Source organism: Ascaphus truei, chromosome 3, assembly GCF_040206685.1.
Source record: "Ascaphus truei isolate aAscTru1 chromosome 3, aAscTru1.hap1, whole genome shotgun sequence".
Lineage (NCBI taxonomy): Eukaryota > Metazoa > Chordata > Amphibia > Anura > Ascaphidae > Ascaphus > Ascaphus truei.
This window is the reverse complement of record NC_134485.1, coordinates 250,084,134-250,105,625: the sequence shown is the minus strand read 5'-3', so window position 1 is coordinate 250,105,625 and position 21,492 is coordinate 250,084,134. Positions and strand designations below refer to the sequence as shown.

Sequence of the window (21,492 nt, the reverse complement as noted above, 5' to 3'; positions counted from 1 at the left end):
TTTGACCGATATCACTAGGGGCTAAAGTGTTTTTTAGATTTGAAGCCTTCCTGTAAATGAATCTCGGTTTTTCAGTCAGATGTTCACACAGAACCGGGTCATGACTAAGGATGTCCCAATGCTTTTTGAACACCTTCTCAATACTCCTGTGTGCTGAATTGAAATTAGTTATAAATGCCACATCCGCTTTTTTTACCTCCATATTACCTGATTTTTTAGATTTTTTATGTTGCTGAACCAACAGGTCATCGCGATCTATAAGTCTGACCCTTTCAAGTTTTCTTGTAAGATGTTCCGAATTGTATCCTCTCTCAATAAAACGACTATACAATTTCTCTGCTTGTGCGTTAAAGGTGTCATTACTGCTACAATTTCTTTTAAGTCTAGTGAATTGGCCCCCTGGGATATTTTTAATCCAGGTATCCTTGTGATTGCTTGTTGCCATTAAAAGATTATTTGTGTCAACTTCCTTAAAGAATGTTTCAGTTGACACTTTCCCTTCACATGTGGATGTTAATTTAAGGTCTAGATAATTAGTCACTTTTTCATCGGTCTGATATGTAAAGACCAGATTATTGTCATTACTGTTGATGAAAGTCAAAAACTGATTAACTGACTCCAGGTCCCCATCCCAAACCACCAGGACATCATCTATGTAGCGTCGCCACATGATTATCTTCCTGATGAATGGGTTATCAGTCCAAATGGATTGGTTTTCCCAGTCTCCTACATACAGGTTTGCGAAGCTAGGGGCAAAACGAGTACCCATAGCTGTACCGCAAACCTGTATGTAGAACTGAGTAAGAAACATAAAATAATTATGCTTCAGTATGAAATCTATCAGTTTCAAAATGAACTCCCTATTTAGGGGGTGCAATAGAGGATCCTGTTTCATACAAGATTCGATGGTCTCAAGACCTTTAGTGTGAGGAATATGGGTATACAAAGCTTTGATATCACAAGGCAGCCACCTGTAGCTATCTTTCCACTCAAAAGATTGAAACAATTTGAAAACCGCAGTGGAATTTTTAATATAGGATGGTAATTTAGCTAAATAGGACTGCAGGAAAAAGTCTACGTACTGGGACGCATTGGCGGTCAGAGACTGAATCCCGGAAACGATAGGTCTCCCTGGGGAATTAACACTACACTTATGAACCTTTGGTAAATGGTAAAATATGGGTATTCTCGGAAAGGCAGGATAAAGAAAAGTAAATTTAACATTGGAAATAACTGACTGTGTTAGGGCTTGATCTAAGAGAGTTTTAAACAGAACCTGAAACTCTAAGGTAGGGTCTTTGTTCAATGTCAAATAGAAGGCAGTATCGCTTAGTAATCTAAGGGCTTCGCCTTCATAATCCTTACGATTTTGCACAACTACCCCCCCACCCCCTTATCCGCTTGCCTGATAATTATTTCTTTATTATCCCTTAGCATTTTTAAGGTAAAGTTCTCTTTTGCATTAAGGTTCTGTCTAATTTTGCCCATATCGAACTCTTGTGTCAAAGTATACAATTCGTTATTCACCACTGTAAAGAATGTATCGATGTGGTGTCCCTTTGATTGTGCTGGGTAAAATTTAGACTGACTTTTGAAAGGCGTATGTCTAATAACAGGAACTAAATTCTGGGTTTGCTGACTAGTTTGTATATTCTGTGCTGGTTCTATAGCAAGGGGACCAGACTCCATTTCACTCTTCAGAAAATGTCTTTTAAGTGTTAAATTCCGAGTGAATTTATGGAGGTCCTTGAATAGTTGGAATGAATTAGGACCACAAGTACGTGAAAAAGTCAATCCCCTACTCAGCACTCTGATCTGATCTTGTGTCAGAATGCTGGTAGAGAGATTCAATATACCATTATCTACTGGGGGGAGCCTTCTTGATAGCTCTCTTTGTGCTAAATCCTGCCCGCATTGATCTTACACGACCGGTGTGAAGTCTTGTGCTGCGCGTGTGACGTCATCTCAGTGCGCGTCTACCGACGGGATTCCACCGTTGAGTGCCAGCTGCTGAGACCGCAGTAGGACTACATCTGGGCACGTTCACGATACCGGCTGAAGGAGACTCTCACTATATGTGTATAGTGCCTGATATGGGACAGATGACCTGGTGATCGAGCGATCTTGCTGGATGCTGCGGATGCCAATCACGTGTTGCTGTGACTGTGAGAGACCGTGGGAAATGCAGGCAGTAGTTCCAGACTGCAGGAGCATGCGTGAGCTGCTGTTTGCTTATTGGGCAATATGTCCTTACTCGCGAGTGTACTTCTGTATTGGGGTTTATCATAAAGAGCAGACGGTAAAAGCCATGAGACCAACAGGATGGACTGCTTCAATAAGAGAGAATAGTGCAATTGCCACGTACCATAAACAATACATGTGAGAAGTGAATCTGGGAGCGACTCAAAATTTTGTTTTGTCCAAACGACACCGATTTTGTTATTTTTACATTAGCACAATCCCATGGAGTTTGTCTTTTGAGCTCCGATCTTTTCGTCATTATAAAACACTAACAATCACGGTGCTAAATCATTCAAGGTGCACGGTCCTTTGTCTCTCCCACTGTTGGTTGGCATTTTCTTGTACATGGTGTTGAACACATGTTTTCATATGCCTTCAAAACAGCGGGATTTCCCCACGAATCCATAACTTCTTAATTAAATGATCATTTGAGAACCTTCCAATATATTTCAGTACGAAGAAACAACAAGGGAGGGATATGGAGTGATCACAGAACCATACAAATTGGGTTATTAAATAAATAAATCAGGTAATCGAATGGTGGGTGCAAACTGTGAACTGAAAAGTGAATCAGACAAAAGGGAAGGGAACACAAAGTGATTGTGCCCCTAAAAGAATTCACTAAACTGCACACCACTAAGTGTAAAAAATAACTTTTATTAAATTTACTTAAAACATATATTACCGAAGAGTTGTGTAACGTGAATTAAAAATGAATTAAATCAACAGTATCGAGCATCTATGTCATCAAATAGGTGTCATTTTGCTATCCCAATTATCCAGCTAGTGATGGTGGGGATATAGGAGGCATATGATGCTACAAGTCAGGGTGTAACCCCCTCTGGATCAGCTAACAGGCCGGATGGTAAATGTATGAAAGTCAGCGATGGCAAATAAGTAGTAATGGATGAATATCCAGTCCTCCTAGTGTGATAATATATTGTTTAACAGCTCAGTGAACACTTTATTAGTGTAAGAGGTACATAAACTGTGAGTGAAAGCACTGACACTCACAGCAGCAATATGGTGAATTCGCAGCATGTACACTGTATAAACACATAGGACACTAGGTGAATACCAGCAGAACTCACTGACTAAAGACACCTGACTAAATTAGCCGAGTGTTAAGATCTGTACATACTGAAGCAGGATACTACAAACACTGCATTAAAAACAGCTCCAAGTAGGAGACTGACAACATTGCGCGTCCAACGCGCGTTTCCCTCCAGCAAAGGAGCTTCTTCAGGGACAGTGTTTGTAGTATCCTGCTTCAGTATGTACGGATCTCAACACTCTGCTAATTTAGTCCAGTGTCTTTAGTCAGTGAGTTCTGCTGGTATTCACCTAGTGTCCTATGTGTTTTTACAGTGTACATGCTGTGAATTCACCATATTGCTGCTGAGTGTCATAGATGCTCGATACTGTTGGTTTAATTCATTTTTAATTCACGTTACACAACTCTTCGGTAATATATGTTTTAAGTAAATTTAATAAAAGTTATTTTTTACACTTAGTGGTGTGCAGTTTAGTGAATTCTTTTAGGGGCACAATCACTTTGTGTTCCCTTCCCTTTTGTCTGATATTTCAGTACGATATGCAAAATGAAGTGGTGATGTTACAGTCGGGGAAACTCAAAAGTAAATATTGTATGTAATTTAAGTGGCTTTTACCCCACAGATTCTGTTTAATCTACAGAATATAGTTTAGTGAATCGGCTTAAAACATTTAAGGCCGAATACAGGATGAAGGGCGCTATAATGTCAACTACGACAGAGGAATGAGACCAGTCATTAATTCAGCGGACATAAAAGTAGGTAACAAAGCTGTAGGAAAAGCCAACAGAATGTTCGGTTGTATAAGAGGAGCTTTTAGCAGTAGAGACCAAGAGTAGTCCTCACCTAGAGTATCCAGGTTTGGGAACATATTACACATAAAGCAAAGTGATAGAACCGTGGTCATGCTCTGAAGCTGGAGGATGGCAGGTTCATGGGAAATGTGAGGAAGTACTTCTTCACAGAAAAGGGGGTGGCTTGGAATAGTATCCCAACCGGGGTGGTAGAAGGAATAAAGAAATGCTTGGAATAGATAAGGCTATACTAAATAAAAAATAAAGACAGGGATCAAATGAGGTTTTACAGCAGATCGGAAAATGGGCAGACTAGGTGGGCTGAGTGGGTCTTACCTGCCATCAAATACTATGGTTACTAGTGAATATATTAATTGTATCCCACGTAGGGTAAAAACACATTTGATATCTATTCAAGACAAACGCACTGAGATTTTAGATATGTAAATCGGAGATGCCGATGTGAAAACACATGCTAATTAGACATGTTATTCAGCAAAAAAATGGCAATATGAAAAAGTTCAAATGTTCCTAGAAATTGAGAAGTGCCTGCTCTTCAGTATCACAGAATTTAAGCATGAAACGGTCCTGTGTTTACCAATTCACACCATTATCTTCTTTTTAATATGACAGCATTCTAGGCAGGGCCGTACACAGAATCGTAAGGGCTCAATACATCCCTGGCCAGAAAAGATTGCAATTTAGTTTTAGGTTGAAACAGCTGCCTGTGAGTAGGTTTACTGGCCATGCACTTCTTTAACCCAGGTTATGCTGAAAAGTTTGTGTATTACGGCAGGCATACGCTTATAGGGGTCCATGTTAAAATGGACAAGCAGCAAAGTGTGACACTGTGTGCTCATGTACATGTCATTACCCAGAATCCATGGCTGCAGTGGAATCATGGTATGCCGAGTGACAATAGTGAAATACAGGGTTGCAGACATGTCTGAAACATGCAAATGTTGATGTACAAACTAGTTTTATCTGATGCAGAGTTGAAAATGGAGGTCATAAAAAGCTCACACTGGGATTCAAGTAACAGCTTGAAGGTCAATAGTTAAGTGTTGCTTTTGTCCCTTGAGCACCACTTTATCAGAAAATAAGTGTAATAAAGTGGGTGCAAAATCTCCCAAGGAATTGCCAATAGTAAAATGTATAAAAAACAAAAACAAATGCTGCAGCAACTAAAAGCCAAATATTAGAGTCAACTTCAGGTCCTGAGGAAGATTAAATATGCAGGTCAAACTACCGGTTTGGAATATGTAATAAATGTTTGTTCTATTTGTGTGCAGCTGGGCCACAGCGATGCAGGGAATAAACCTAAACAACATATTCAAGCATTTTTGCGTTTATTACAGAACACATGTGACACATAAAAATAAAAAAAATACATAAAAATGTACAAAAGCCAACACAAGGAGAACAGAGATGTAGGATACTCCAGCATGTACAACATACAATATTGGATGACACTCCAATCAATCCTTCTCATTGTACAATTGCTAGCTTTTTGATGCAGCTTTTATCAAAACACCATTCAAGTTATGTCACGTACGCAAAGTAAAGTATTTCATGCTATCAAATTAAACATCTACAAAGATCGTAGGGCTTATTCAATTAATTCAGTACCCAGAAGCTGCCATCCAGTACTAAAAAGCCAAATGCACTATTCATTTTAGTCCTATTGGAGAACTAACTTATTTTTTGCACCAACTACAATGGAAAATTAACTAAATACCTGGACATTAAGGGAATTAACCCCTTTACAAACGTATTTAATGTTGCTGTTCTTTCCAGTAGCAAAGGGCTTAAGCAGTAGAAACCTTAAGCCAAGTAATGTAGAGAAAGTGCTCTGGAAAAGGCAGCCATTAAATGCCACAATTCTCCTAGTACCAACTGCCAACAAGATGCTTACTATATACTGTACCTTCAACTAATTGTCAGGCAGAATGCAGGCAGCAGTGTCCACAGCACTGTACATTTACTTTACGCAGAAAGGACAGGACAATCCGCGTGCTGTACTAATATGCACATGGACATTTTGTTTCTGAAGAACTGAAGAAGTTGGAGGCACTACTGCATTCATTTGAAGAAAAATGTAACATTTAAAAGCATGTTACAGCTTTTAAATTTATTTTAAGGACTTTATTATTACCAAGCAACAGAAACCTATGTTCCTTTAGGAGCAGTAATATGAACATAACCGTATTACACTATTTTGAACTGCTACTAAAAAAAACAAAAAAAACACAACAGGTATTGTGATCAAATCAGCACTGGTGTCTCCAGAATAGTACCACGGGCAGCACATTTCAATATGCAACACTACTTCTTCAGTGACATTCTGTACTAAAGTTGGTCTGACTGCAGTAACAGAACAAAAAAAGTGACAGAAAATACTGCCATAAAGTTTTTCTTTAGAGAAATAAACCACCTAGAAAGGTTCAGTGCTGTCAGCAACTTGTGAAGAATTTCTAGTCAGTCACAGTTTTGCAGCGTTTTAAAAAGTACTATAGAAGGGTGCGTGTGTTTTGCAGTGTACAGGTCTAAACAACTCGGTCAACAGCAGTTTAGATTACTAGACACACGGGGGGCGCTATGTATCAAGAAGTGAAGGGTTTTCCTCTGTTATGGTGTTAAATTGAGAATAATAGTGTCAGGATCATCTTATGTTCCTTAGGCCTTGGCCATGTTTGGCGCTTGCTGGCGGAAGCGTGCTGACGCGCGCTCCCGCTCAGCACTGAGCCCCTACAGCCGCTATTAGAGCGGCTTTAGTAGGGGCTCACCTGCGCTTGCGGAAGCGCAGGTCTTAGGGGAATTTAAAATTCCCCCGCTTGCTGGCGAGACAGGCCGGTCACGTGAGCGGTTCGCCCAATGAGGGCGAACCAGCTCCGTGACGTCACTGGCCCGCCCCCAGCCAGTGACGCGCCCGCGCCCGGACGGCCTGCTGAGAGCGCTTGCGGTAAGCAACCTGCAAGGCCAGGGAAAGCACCCGCTTTCCCTGAGCCTCAGCACGCCAGCGGTAAGCGTGTCCGAGGCCTAAGCTTGGATATATTACTGCGCTTTGCATCAACCTGCTTGTGTCAGGGAGGACTGTAAGAGAAGCTGTGTGGGGACGAGTTACTGAAACCAATATTACTTTATACTATATTGATAGATGGCAATATCAAAGCGTGTGCTTTTAACAAACTTGTTTTTTCTCTGTACATATTCAATCTGAGGAAAGAAAATAACTTCTGCCTCATAGCACCATATTAAAGCGGTGCTAAACAATAATGACATTTCAGCCGAATGGGTCAAAATATGCCTTGTGGCAATGGTAACGCTCCAAAATATGGTGCATAGCCCTAAATATGGTTGTTCTTATATAGTATTGCAGTGTACACAAAGCTGTATTATAGAGTTTTGTAGTATCTTGAAGTATTTCCCAGAATACCTGGCTGCAGTAGAATCATTGTATTCTAGGAGAATGGTGGAAAGCAGGGTTGAAGACCTGTCAGACGTGATTCTGCTCACAAGTGATATTTTTATCTGTAGTATCTTGACAAAGGTCCAAGCAGGGACAGAAACATCAATCCCTGTTCTGTTTTTTTTTTTATTTTTTTTATTTTTTACATATAGGGTTTTCCTGCCATGAAACTCATAGGCCCAAATCCACAGTCATGCTTTAGGAAACCATTTCCAATGTGAATGGGAGTAAAGGCATGCTAAAACTTATCTGGGCCTTCATCTCATTTTTGCTACCTCGAGTCCGTGGAGAGGAAGCAACAGATCGAAGATCTGGTATTAGGCTTAACTGTAGAAACATACATGTATTTCCATGGATAAAATTAAAAGTTTCATTAGTATTGAATTTCTCAGAAACAAAGTTCAGTTTGAGAAAACTAATAAAAAAGGACTTTTCAAAATGCAAGAAATACCATGAAGCTTGATTTATAAACTAAAGTTGAATAAAAGAAACTATTCAAAAGACTGCAAAAAAGGAAAATACTGGAATTGTGGATAATCAAGAACTCATACCTTTATTCTCAAAAGTGAAGCATTTAACCGAATTGCAAATAGCATGCGATTGAGAATAATTCCATTTGAATTAAGTGCTTCAAAAAGAGACTCAATTTAAAAAGTGCAAACCGGCGTAATCAGCCAAAAAACAAGCTTTAGAAAATCATGGAACAATCTAATGGGCTTCCTTAGGCTAATCTAAAAGCAACCGTTTACCTTATTGTTCCTTGGTAATGAATTACAAATTTACAAATGTATCATGGGCCTCGGGAGTGGGGGGTGTTTGTCAATCAAGTGTTTTTCCTTACCCTTAGCCCACCCTGTCCTTATCAGAACTAATCAAGATAAGGGAGAAGAGGAGCTGTGCAAGCTCTTGCTGGACACACAATGACATCATACACACAAAGGATTAGCCAGAGGAAATCAAACCCCTCCCAAGTCTCAGCTCACCAGGTTTACAAATGAAAATAAAGATTTAAAAATACTTACTGGGGTCAGAGTTTAGTTAAAAAAAATTTTTTCAAAAAATAAATCAGTCTGATGTAACGCCTTGAACATGTTACTGCCGTTAGGACATTAAGGGCCTATGTGGGGTTTGTCCCTTTAAATACAAATAATTACCTTTAATTGAAAATGCTAAACCTTCAAAAATCCTCTAGGCACCATATTTGTTATGTGCAAGCCAAGATGATTCAATTCTCCTATTGACATCAATGGCTGCTTTCTAACAGAAACATCCCGAACTCCCGGTTCAGATTATATTGAAAAAACCTTTAAATTGTATATATATACACACACAATGGATTTAATGACCTTGGAAGAAGTTCACAGTTATATCACTGATTCACAGTATAAAAGATTGATTTCAGAATGCATTTATCATTAAGGAGCTTAAAACCATGTTAAAATGAAAAATGCATTAATTGGTTATTTTCAAGAAAAACACACATTTTTTGTAAAATGACAAAAAAAATATTAAAAGATCATGAAAATTATTTCTACGTTAAACTCTACTAATCCTCCACCAGTACCGTGCCAAGTTATAAAATACAATGTTTATTTAATGCATTTTGTAATCATTCTGCAATTTACCACCTATTAAAATTTACAAAGTACAACCTTCCCAGGTCTTGAATAAAATTCCAGTTTTATACAAATGTACATATAAAAAAAAGTTTGGTCGGAGTCTACACAACAATAGCTTCCATCAGCAAAAGACAAAAAAACACCCATAGAAAATAAAAGATTTTAAATTTGTTCAAATTTACACCAGTGTGAATGAGGCAAATTGCACTGCATGCCACACAGCAAGAGCATGAGGAGTTTGAAAACAGCCTCTTAAGAGTCACTTGTACAATCAGATGAAACCGGTCTCTGATGCTGCAAGTGCACAGCAATGTCACTCCAGTAATACAATGGTAACTGTAGCAGTTCCGAAGCCTAGAGCAACCATTTATAAAGTACCATTGTGTTCACATACAAAGTGCATTAACATGCTTCCAATGCATACCTCAACCTGGTATGACTGAGGATTCCATTGATAGTTTTGGTGACCTGTGTGTTAATTTAGGAATGCAACCATCCTTTATTGCATTGTTGGACACTTCAAGAACTGAAGGACATTAGATGTTACAGAACCCATTGAAATTGTTTTTTTTTTTGTTTTGTTTTTAACTGAATAGAATACTATTTATTTTAATAAAATAGCTTTTATAAAATGCAATAACGCAGGAAGCAATTCTGGCGAGACATATTCTGCAGGTAAACAAGGGTGATAAATGTGTGGGAAAACAAATAGATGACACCAGTATTCTACATTCCCATCTGCATGTCAGCAAAGTTGTAGAAGTTGTCCACATCACGAGGAGCGGAGGCCTTGTTTTCGGAAACGAACACCTATTTTAAAAGGGAAGAGAACATGAAAGTTCTGTGGGAAGTAAGCAAACTTATTAATGCCGTAAATTATAAGAAACAGGTTTCACAACTGAATAATAATATTTACTTTGCAGCAAATGTGTTAGAACAATGTTCTCTAATGTCTTAACTAGTCAAAATGATTTAAGAAACGTATCCAATCAGTTTGGCTGTGTTAAAGAAACATCATAATTAGCACGAGATTAGGCAGAGAGTGATTTGTATTATCAATTATATTTGAATGGGTTTGACCATTTAGTCTCAAAATAATCTCAAAGCAAGCACCTGGTGTTTTTGAAACAAAGTAAGTGGTACATTTAATTTTCTCATCTCTCTGAACCTCAGAAGATATGTAAAATTCCTTGCAATGGAAAGTACTTGACGGTGTAGCACTGCTTAGCAAGTATGGGCCAAAATGTGTTGGTCATCTGTCCTGTATTGCCCGTTTGTGCACAATCCCTCTGCTCCTTTACAGATTATCACGGTGCTGGCATCTGGATTTACATACATGATCTAAATTATATATACATATACACACATATATACATATGCATACACACATACACGAAAAACTAGCTCACCTTGGTGCCACTGAAGATATTGCTGATGGCCGATTGGCAGCTCTCTACTGCCCCATCTCCGTTAAACTCCAATGCAACTACGGAACCTGGAGGAGCAAAGCAATTAGACACATCAAGCAAGACATTTAACCCAAAGTGCAATGACATGTGCTTTTCAGAGTTTATGTTTAAAGGTGACAGTATCAAAATGTGTTCTATTCAATTGACAGTTACGTGGATATTTACTTTGTTCTGGCCTACAAGAGTTCAGGGGATTCCACAGCGACAGGTCATCAATCTCAAGGTCATACTGTGTAAGATATTTTAGTTGGATAGAATTGCCCTTAAAAGTAGGGCCTGTATAATCTCTGTTAACTAGTAGGTTGTTTTTTTTTATAACACCAACGGCACCACAATTATTAAATATTTAGTGCAAGTAAATTAATATGTTCTAGGGCAGTGGTTCCCAACTCCAGTCCTCAGGTACCCCCTAACAGCCCAAATTTTGTGGATATCCATGCTTGGGCACAGGTGATTCGGTCAAAATGATTGAGCCACCTGCAATAATCTGAGGATAGCCTTAAAACCTGGACTGTTAGGGGTCCTTGAGCTCTGGAATTGGGAACCATTTTTCTAGGGTAAAAGTTATTTCATATACTTCTGTTCTACATCCCACTAAATATACCAGTTCAAGATTTAGAATAGGAGTCTTGGAAATCTGCTAAACTGTACCTTTCTCCAACAGAGGTATGAACTCTGGGGCTTTTTCCTGGAATACCCTTTTTGCATCTTCTGGTTTCATTGCAACTTCCTTGGTCTGAATAAGTGATAAGCCCTTACTAACCATCTGTATGACAAACAAAAAAGGGAGAGAAGTATGAGCAAGATGAAGAAATAACTTCTAGTATAAAATCTAAAAAATGCATTACAGATTATGTATGAATTATCGATTTCCACTCTATTGGGGGATAGAAATCTATTTGATATGTAATGCTACAAGAGCTGTGCAACCTTTCAGGAACACTTTAGCCCAGACTTCGAACAACTAACAATAGAAGCGGAGGTGTTTTCCATTTTGCAAAAATCAAGTAAGCGTTAACTTATAACTTACACAAAAGACAAACCCCATCATTATGATGAATATTTTAACGTTTTGACACCAGCAATAAATTCCAGTAAGGCTCATATTATCTAAACAGTTACTCTAAAATGTGCTCATTTGGTCAGGATTTTAGACAAAGTTTAAATGATGCCGAGATCCCACTCATAAGAAAAGGAATGTTTCATGTTAATGTGTTTGCATATACATTGGTTATCCAAAATAAACATGGTCTGACTGAGGGGTTACTGTGAATAATGATAAGACCTCAAAAGGGACAGGATATATGTGTCTTAATTCTCAGCCACACACATTGTGAAAGACTTAGAGAATATATTAACACACCGTTTTGTGCACTGTATCGTTTTGTAGATGTCCACGAACAGAATTTAACACACAAACAGTCTACAGAGAACTTAAAGGACTAACATGGTAGTGGCACTTATGTTCTTTGAAAGTGAAGTGCTTCCGGTTTGTATTGAGAAGGGAGCTCTAGAGTTCATAGATGCATCAATAGAAGATTAGTTTGCCCCGCACCAATGAATAAGGAGAACGACAAGCATCCTAGTAAGCACATGCATCAAATCTGCTATCTGTGTTTGTTTTTAATTAAAAAAATCCTGGATATCCACAGTATTTAATTAAGAACGTGCTTTCATATTACCTCATCGATCATCTTCCTAGCATTGGCAATGGTATAATCTCCAGCAAAGAAAACAACCAAGCAGGACTCATCACTTTTCTTCTGACGCTGTCCCCACGTCACAGGTATTATGCTCCTATTACCATCTAGAGACACTCTAACAGCTTTTAATTCTTCGGAGTCAGGCAGTGGTATATAGTCTTGGATCACAACATCACTGGGAAGTAGACTCCAGTTTGTCTCTCCCGACAAAGGGGTGAAATCATGGATATTGCTCCATGTGTTGTTAAAGATACTCAACCCTGCGTCCTTGAACTGGCTTGCCAGTTCTGGGTAATAGTACTGGAAGCATCCAAACTTCATGCCTGTGGATGACTCTATGATTGGCTGGGTGGTACAGCATAAAAACACATCCATTTTCCGGCAGTCCCGAGTGCGAAATTGCTGGCACGCAACCACACATTTGCAATCTTTGCAGTCACGGAAAAATATGCTGCCCTTTACAGGCCCTAGAAAGATGCGACAGTTTGTACAGTCGTCAATAGTGATGGTAGCCGAGTGGTCAAAAATGTAGATGTTACAGTTCTCACACTCTTGTATGACAAACTGTTGGCCTTCAACTTTTCCAGGCAATCGTCCTACAGTTTGATCCTTCAATCCATTAAACATATAGTCCTTTGGATCAACCTAGGGGGGGGGGAAACAAATATGAATTAAATGTATTGCAGTTCCACTGCCTCAAACACAGTTGGCCATTGTTCATTTGGGTTCCCATTTATTGAATTAATTAAATCTGCTCCAGTGTTTTAAATTCATGCTTACAAATCCATTGATTCTTACACTGACTAGCAAGTGCCTTTTGTTGTGTGTAGGTTTCCTTTCCTCATTTGATCCTATCCCAGTTTACCCCAGCTGTAGGAGTAAAACAAAGACTGATTTTTCAACATGCACTGCATCAGTGAAAGATGCAGTTTATGAACATTAGTCTGGAAGTTGAACAAATATGTAATAGCTTTAAGACATGAAAGTGTTTAGTTTTAAAGGACACTTCGTTTTGTCACACTGACAGTGTGTAATTTCAAAGTGTGTGTGTATAAAATATAATAGACATATATACACACACACACACACACCACATTAAAACAACATAAGTTGACCTTTAATGGATACTAAAAATATATTATATTATCAAGGTAATAAAACTGCACAAAAACAACAATAAAAACGGTCAATACTTTGAGCCGTATTTACAGAGCCAAGAATTATAATGGGATGTATCATGTTTTGGGGTAGTCCGGACACCTTACAACCTGTTAACTTCAAGGTATGATGATATGGCAAAAGTCTGTTTAGAGAATATTGGCCCAATATATCTTCTGGCTCAGGAAGGTGTCTTAGGCGACATCCATGGTGTGGGAAACCGCACGGATGCATCTGCGCGGGGCGCAATCAGATTGCCTAAAGGCATTGATCGTGCCCATACGCGGACAGAGGCAGGAGGGTGGGCGAGTTCCGCAAGAAATCAGTTGATACTGACGTAGGTGACGTGAGCGGACCAGCTCCATGACGTCCCTAGGAATGCACCCCATGGCCCGTCCACCATGGACGGGGAAAGCACCCGCTTCACGCGGGTGATGTCAAAGCCTCGGCAAAGGCACTATGGCCCGGGCCTTAGGCAATAACACTGCATAGTAAGTATAGGCCTAAATATCTCCACCAAGTCTGAACTTGGCCTTCAATATCTCCACATCCTGGCAAACATTCTGCACTAAATGTTCACTTTTACCATTAAAAGCAGCCTACATTTCTTTCCCAAATTTTTCTATTCTACCACATAATTCTAATCTGTGGGTCCATATGGAGCTAAAGCATGTTTTTTTCTTTAGCTCAGGTGAGACCATGATAGTGTTTCAGCTTTGATTTGGGGAATTAAAATGCTGTGGTCAATAGGAAGCCACAACAATGGGGGCATGACGTTGCAGCTTCCTATTGGAAGAGGAAGGCACCATCTTTGAAAATCCAGAATGTAAACCAGCAACTAAAAACCAAAAACTAGCACTGTTCAGCTTAGAAGGTTCCCCTGGTTTGAATTCTGTAAAGAATTCCACATGGAAACTGGGCAGGATTCCCGCTTTACAAATGACCATTGATGAAGACACAAGCAGACAGAACAAAGGAAATGTTACATGTTGAGATCACTGTATATTGAGCATCATCTGCACCCTGAATGGTTGTATGATAAGACTGGGATGTGGGCAGTGTTGACGGAACAGGTGACTAGCATTTTATTTTTCAGAGTCCGCAGTAAAAACAATACATACTTTTTTTTTGGATAACTTTATATTCTGCAATTATATTTCAAAGTTGTGTGGCCACTGTAAAGTCACTATTGAACGTCACTACATTAGAACTGTTAGTTAGACCAAAATGCTATGCACAGACTCCGTGATCATTTTGAAGTCATGTATGCATACATGCTTCAGGCTGTGCACTTTTACTATAGCTAAACACAGAAGGTTTTATGACAGTTGCTCTGTGTAAGGTGAATGATTCTGAATATTTGAACTAAGTGTCAGGAAGCGCATCAATTTTTGTATGGTTAATACATAATAAAGTTACAGGTCTCAAATACCTCCAATGTCCACCACTGTTTACCATGACACCTGTAACCTTGGCATCCTAGTAACAAATCAATATTGCAAGGGGCAGTACTGTTCAGGTATGGTGGGTGATTAAGAAGTTATAGTATCATTCATGGTAATCAAAAATAAGCACAAAAAAGTAAGTCATTGTAAAAGCCCAGTGTTACACAAAAATGGGGAATAATAATTGGAACGGTAGTTTCTATGTTTATCTTTTTGGCCAAACTAGCATCAGAATTACTTTAAAAATGAACACCAAAATAAAAAAAAATATACTACCTACCACCTATCGAATCTCCCTATGGATCCATTATTCCACCTGCCTGGCTTCTCAGATTCTTAATGAAATGTTCAGGGGATGAATTGAAAGATTAAACAAGTTGATTATTTAATGTTTCTAAAACGGATGCCATGCACACATTTAGGGTGATTAAGTAACAACCAAGGGTAGAATAGATTTAGATGATGTCAATATATTCCAAAGCACAGTGGCCTGCATTAATAATAAAAGAACGATGACAATATATAGCAACAATGAGCAATCTAGCCAGGAAGGCGTTAAAAATTGCAACAAACTAGTCCTAATAAAAACCCCACACAAACTTCCCTTTGGAGATCCCCAGCCAACGCCCTGTTAAATCACAAAAGATTAATAGCAGTCCCTGGAGAATGAGAGGAAGCTAGAGAAACAAACAATGAAAACAATTAATGTGATTGTTTAAAGGTTGCCATAGTGGACATAAAAACCGAAGACAAGCAATATAGCCTGGATATTCATTTTTCCTTCGCGCAAACAGGATAGCCTTTTCTTTAAATGGTCCCAGTGAGGAAGGTTAAAAGCACCTTGCCCTTTCAATCAGTGGTGCGCAAACTGGAGGGCACGGGATTTTTCTGGGGGGGCGCAGGCGGGTTGCACTGGCCCCGCGCTCTTCCCCGATTCATTTCAATTAAATGCCCGGGGGGGGGGGGGGGCGAAGTCTCTGCAACTTCAATTAACCGGGATTTAGCCGGCTTCTGGTCACGTCACCATGACAACGCGGCTTCAAATGACGAGGCGGGGTTATGTGACATGGTGTCATGGAAACGCGCGTCAAATGACACTGAAGGGTTATGTGACCCTCTGCGTCATTTGACGCTAGGTCACTGGGGAGGGGCGCAAGCTCTGGAGCCGGCACACAGGGGAGGGGGCAGCAAAAAAAAAAAAAAAAACTTTGCGCACCCCTGCTTTAGATGGCGACATGTACTCTGCAGAAAGACCACCTTAGCGTAACTGGCGTGCTCGGGGCTGCAAGTTAACATATGTATATTCAATAAGCTTAGCTGCCCATCATCCTCTAGTTTAAACTCTCCACGAGCACCACAGACCTTCTCTACAACCGTTCTGTGGGCAACTGCAGCCTCACTGACCACCCTGCACAAAGACAATATTCATCCATTCAGAGCTGTGGGCAGACTAGCAGCGTTCCTCCACATCCAGACAACCCGCTGCTACCTGAAAAAACGTCAGCCCTGTCACTGCTAAAAAGGTGTCGCATGTTACCCAACACTCTGATGGACAACAGAAAGAAGACAGCGGGGGTAATCACTGCAGTTGAAGGCCACTCTCAGACTCCATGTTGCTTGGCTTGTGATGCAGGAGAAATTGTAACACCCAAAGATTTTTTTTTTTTTTTGCTTACAGCATGATTATCAGTTTAACACTTTCACAGCTAGAAAATACGTGCTTACTTATTACCCATGCTCTGTGTGGGTGCCAGCTCTTGCTCCATTAGTAGGTGGAGATTAGAGTAGGCGAGCGCGACGGAGCACATGGCGTCGCTCGCGCAATCCCAGCACTGTGGTCCGAGGCGATGGGGAGGCGTGGCGAACACATCACCAGGCTGGTTTGCCCTCATTGGCTGAACCGCTCATTTGACACGGCCATAGGGCAAAAAGACAATAATTTGTCTTTTTTTTTTTTTTTTTTTTTTAAATCTGCCGCGTGGTCGCTCTGCATTGCTCGCGCGCTCGTTGGCGGCCTCAGAGGTTTGTTGCTTGCGTTGTGCCCACTATAAATCGCTGCCATAGAATGGCATAACTACACTTTAGATGTTGGGTAAGCGGCAAGCAAAACAAAATTGCCAAGTTGTGTACAAAATACTTTTTTGCAAGTGCAGTGGGACAACCCTTTTATCCTCTCGCACTACCACTTTTATTACTAGAACAGCCATCTTCAGCTGGGTCTGGTTGAGAAGTGCGCGGTCCAGAGCTATGCTGTAATCCTTGCCTTATCACATGACTACAAATCCTAAACACAGCCATGTCCAACAGCACATTTCCCTTGTTTGATCGTCTGCATTTCTCAACATTGGTTTCTCGTGACTGCAAATGCAGTTGTAACTCTACTGATTGTAGCTACAATTGCATTACCCAACATGCCACTTTTCTTAAAGACAAAGTTATCAATAATCATAATGCGCACAGACTTGAAGCAGCAGCCTGCACTTATCACTACTTAGGCCTTGGATATAGTAGGCGCGGGCGACGGAGGGCATGGCGTCGCGCCCACCTACTGCAGAAGCGATACATGGCCTGGGGATCTGGAGGAGGAGACACGACAGGGAGGCGTGTCTGAGGCGTCACAAGCGCGGTTCGCCATCGTTGGCTAAACTGCGCACGTGATCCAGCCATCGCGTGTCAAAATAAAAAACCGGCGTGCAAAGAGTCGCACTCCATCGTGCGCTCTAGGACCTTGCCTCAGTGGCACAACCTTTTGTTCGCGATACACGCACGGTAGCGCTAAATATGACAGCGGCCTTAATCTGATGCTTCATTTAAGAGACATGAAACATTAAATGTCCGGGAAGTTTAAATGGAGCTCAGAGGCCAGTGCAGTCGAAAGGTTACCACGGAAACCACCGAAGCTAGATATTACGAATATGGTTTTTTTAACACAATTTTGCTGCTTTGTGCAGCTTCCCCAGCTGTCTGAAAGTCCTTCTCATTAACTATTGTGCACTAGTAAGAGGTATTTCAGAAAAATTAATAACAGCAATAAATTTAACATGTATATGAATATTAAAATATTGAAAACACCCATTACATTTACAATAGCTCTCTCCACTAAAGTGAATATAAAATGTTCACCACGCAGCCTTCATCTGCAACTCACATACCGCTGTCAATGTACCGCAGGGAGAGCAGTACATATACATAGAATAGCTTTGTGGTGACTGCTCTGAAGGCATATGTGGCACGGAACAATCTTAATATATACCAGTATTAAACCCAATCACTTCAAGGAAACTATAGGTAAAAAGTCACTCAAAACAAAAAGTGCATTCTAAATATTTTTGGGCCCAAAACAGTACTTGCATAACGGATTTGTTGCCTTGCTGCAATATCATTAGTTGGTTTCCACATTTAAGTTAAGTTTTTAGAATACGGGATGCTGAAATCCAGCATGAGTGTGATGTTATGAGTGATGAATGATTTGGAAACGCTGAGCTGAATGGTATCAACGGCTTGACAGCTTTATTCTTTGCTCTTTATCATCTCTGCTCTGGGCAGAGTGGGGAAAGGCGCATGCTGAACTAGCAAGTATAGGGGTGGGAGAAAAAGTAAGGCTGCGGCCAGGATGAAGCGAACCGCGCATGCACGCTCAGTGTGATCAGAGTGATAACTCCGAATGCCCTCGTCCAGGGTGAGGGTGCATGCACGTGCCCTTGCTGCTTGGCGAGACAACCAAATTTGATTTGGCTGCTCGCTGATGCGTCACGCGAGCGGTTTGCCCAATCAGGGCGAACCAGCAACGTGACGTCATTGCCGCGCCCCCCTAAACCACCACCTCCCCCCCACACGCAACTAGCTGGCCAGAAATCACCCGGCCGAGTAGACCGCATGATGTCACGGCGCTCGAGCGCCAGCGTGCCCACGCCCAGCCGCAGCCTAACACTTATAGGAGGTGGGTCTCCTGATATTAGGATTTGACCAGGCAGTGTCCCAACTTTACTAAAATCATAATTTAGTATGGCGACATCTATCAGAAAAAGTTACTATTACTAATCAAGTACAAATCGATTACATTTTTATGACTGATTTAGTCATTTTACGATCAGACGTCACGGCAAGGCACTCAAATACAGGACAATTATGGGTCCTGACAGACCGTTCAGGGATAACGGGACAATCCTATGTATATGGGACTTTTGGCAACCCTTTAGTGAGAATACATACTGTACACCTTTGGACGCATGTGAAGAGATTTTTTTTCTTTTACCCATATCAATACCAGATGCACATCCTGCGTTATACCGATTAGAAACTAGTACTGCAATTGTTTACAGTTAGGCTTATCACATATCCAATATGTGTCCACTTACCCATCAATGGTAAATCTGCTCTCCTAAACTTCATCTAAAATTAGGCAAAAGTGCTCATGTACTAATGACATTAGGCAGGATAGCTGTGACAGCGCCAAACAGTGGCAAAACCTTGTGATCCACAGATCATATATATTGCCATGCTCAGTAGCACTCCTTTGTGAAACTTATATGCCTATATATATGTTGTGGGTATTTTGGGGATTCAATTTGAGCTTGTAGGTGTTCTGAAAGTTTTATAATTCTTGTTCAGCTAGTCTTGGCTGTTTTGGAGGGTGGCAACCTCCTATCCAATTGAAGCTCCCTCCCTCCCACATTTAAATGGTTAAAAGCTCACTCCATGGCATCTCCAACTATCAGGGGAACTTGCCTGCATGCAGTGTGATTGTGACAAATCTATTACAGAGTGCTTTTCCTGGTAATGTACAGGTTAATAAAAGCTTCAATCAGACTTAGAATTTTTGCAACTTATTTTGACAGATTTATTATAAATCATTCTTCCTGGCAATGCACAGGTTATTAAGAATTTATATTAGTGTAGGGATCCTTGAAACGTGGTCTGCCGTGAAGTTTGGCTCAAGGGCTTACAACAATTTGGCCAAAATGTTAAACTAAAAGACCATTTTATTTATTAGTTATTTATACATGTATATTTAGGCACTGTACCGTATATAAGTTTTCTGGATGTGCACTGAGCTTTGTCTGTTTTTTATGTTATGTCTCTGGTTTTAAAACCTTGTGATCCACAGATTTTGAGATGCAAAAGATGTAGAACAGTCTTTCTTCCAATCTTATGACATCTCTCTGTATAATCTCCCCACTTGCCATTTAGGCGGGGATTATGGTCCCTGTGCGACCACGTGAGAACGAGCGCGCCACTGCGCGCACTCTGGCAGCCTAAGCAATTTGTGAACTTGGCTGCAGGAGATCGTAAACGCGTTGCAGGCACGTTGCTGGGGCGTTGCTGCCGCGTCACAAAGCTGGTTCGCCCTCATTGGCTGAACCAGCTCACGTGCGCTGACGTGATGCAGCGGCAGCCACCTGAAAATACTACATTTGTTGTATTTTCAAAACGCTGCCGCATCAACGCGCCTCTCCGCCTGTAGGCACACAGGGGTAGCACCCATAACAAAATACAGTGCTTGCCGGGTGCGCTTGCAGGCAGCGACACCATAATCCCTGCCTTAGATTGTAAATTCTTCGGGGCAGGGACTCCCTTTCCTAGTGTTTTATGTCTGAAGCACTTATTCCCATTATCTGTAATATTATTATGTCACATGTATTACTGCTGTGAAGTGCTGTGTACCTGGGTGGCGCTAAATAAAGACATCTCTCTATAGGAGTGGTACAAAGGGATCATACATGTATACAGTGTGTTACATTAAAACACACGGATGTGCAAACCCATACTCTCGTACCAGGTACCACATTTGTAAACACACACACACAGACACAGACAGACACAGACAGACACAGACAGACACAGACACACACAGACACAGACACACACAGACACACACAGACACACACAGACACACACAGACACACGTTACCTTCTCCCTCTTGTCCCAGCTGTACTGCTTGCTCTCCACCCCGTCTGGCTGCTCCCCTCCTGCTGCTGCTGCTGCTGATGGAGGTGCTGCTCCTCTCGTCTCTCTGCCGCTCCCCTTCCTCTTGGATTTTTTGGAGAAGAAGCAGCCCATCTCCCCTCTTATTAACCCGACCTGCGGCCGCGGAATCAGACAGGTGAGACCCCCGGGATGTGTCCGAGGCGGCGCTGATAACACACAGACAAGACCCCCGATACACAGACAGCTGTGTATATCCGGACGTGCACACGCTCCGCGCTCCCACAGCGACTAGGTGTAGGGCGGGAGCGCGCACGCTTTGTCACGCCGGCTGCTACCTCCCCGGCGCTGAGTCAGGTCGTGCGCGCGCCTGACACCGCCCCACCTCGGGAAGCTTCCCGTTTCCGAGGGCTACCAACAGCAGTGCCGCACCGATACCGTCACGTGTCTGGTGATGACCAATCGCGTCCCGCGCCACACGGCCCGCCTCGCCATGCTCCTTTCTGTGGGCACGCGCTAAGTTGCTGTAATTCACAACTCTTCACTTCCCCATTAACATGACACACGTCAGTAGGAGGGGAGACAGTAGTAACATGACACATGTCAGTAGGAGGGG

The 21,492-nt window shown here is 41.2% G+C and overlaps 1 protein-coding gene across 2 annotated transcripts; it reads right to left on the bottom strand.

Moving 5' to 3' along the window:
* Positions 1-5,419: 5,419 nt before the first annotated feature.
* Positions 5,420-21,214, bottom strand: RP2 (RP2 activator of ARL3 GTPase). 2 transcript variants are annotated; one of them, XM_075590591.1, is made up of 5 exons: positions 20,862-21,214; positions 12,327-12,992; positions 11,296-11,410; positions 10,585-10,670; positions 5,420-9,985 (listed from the first exon to the last, which is right to left on the bottom strand). In XM_075590591.1, the coding sequence occupies exons 1-5, from the start codon at positions 21,009-21,011 to the stop codon at positions 9,902-9,904; spliced, it is 1,101 nt and encodes a 366-aa protein (XP_075446706.1). In that variant the 5' UTR covers positions 21,012-21,214; the 3' UTR covers positions 5,420-9,901. The 2 variants fall into 2 exon arrangements, with proteins under 2 accessions (XP_075446706.1, XP_075446707.1); XM_075590592.1 differs by lacking the exon at positions 20,862-21,214 and adding an exon at positions 13,146-13,222.
* Positions 21,215-21,492: the final 278 nt, after the last annotated feature.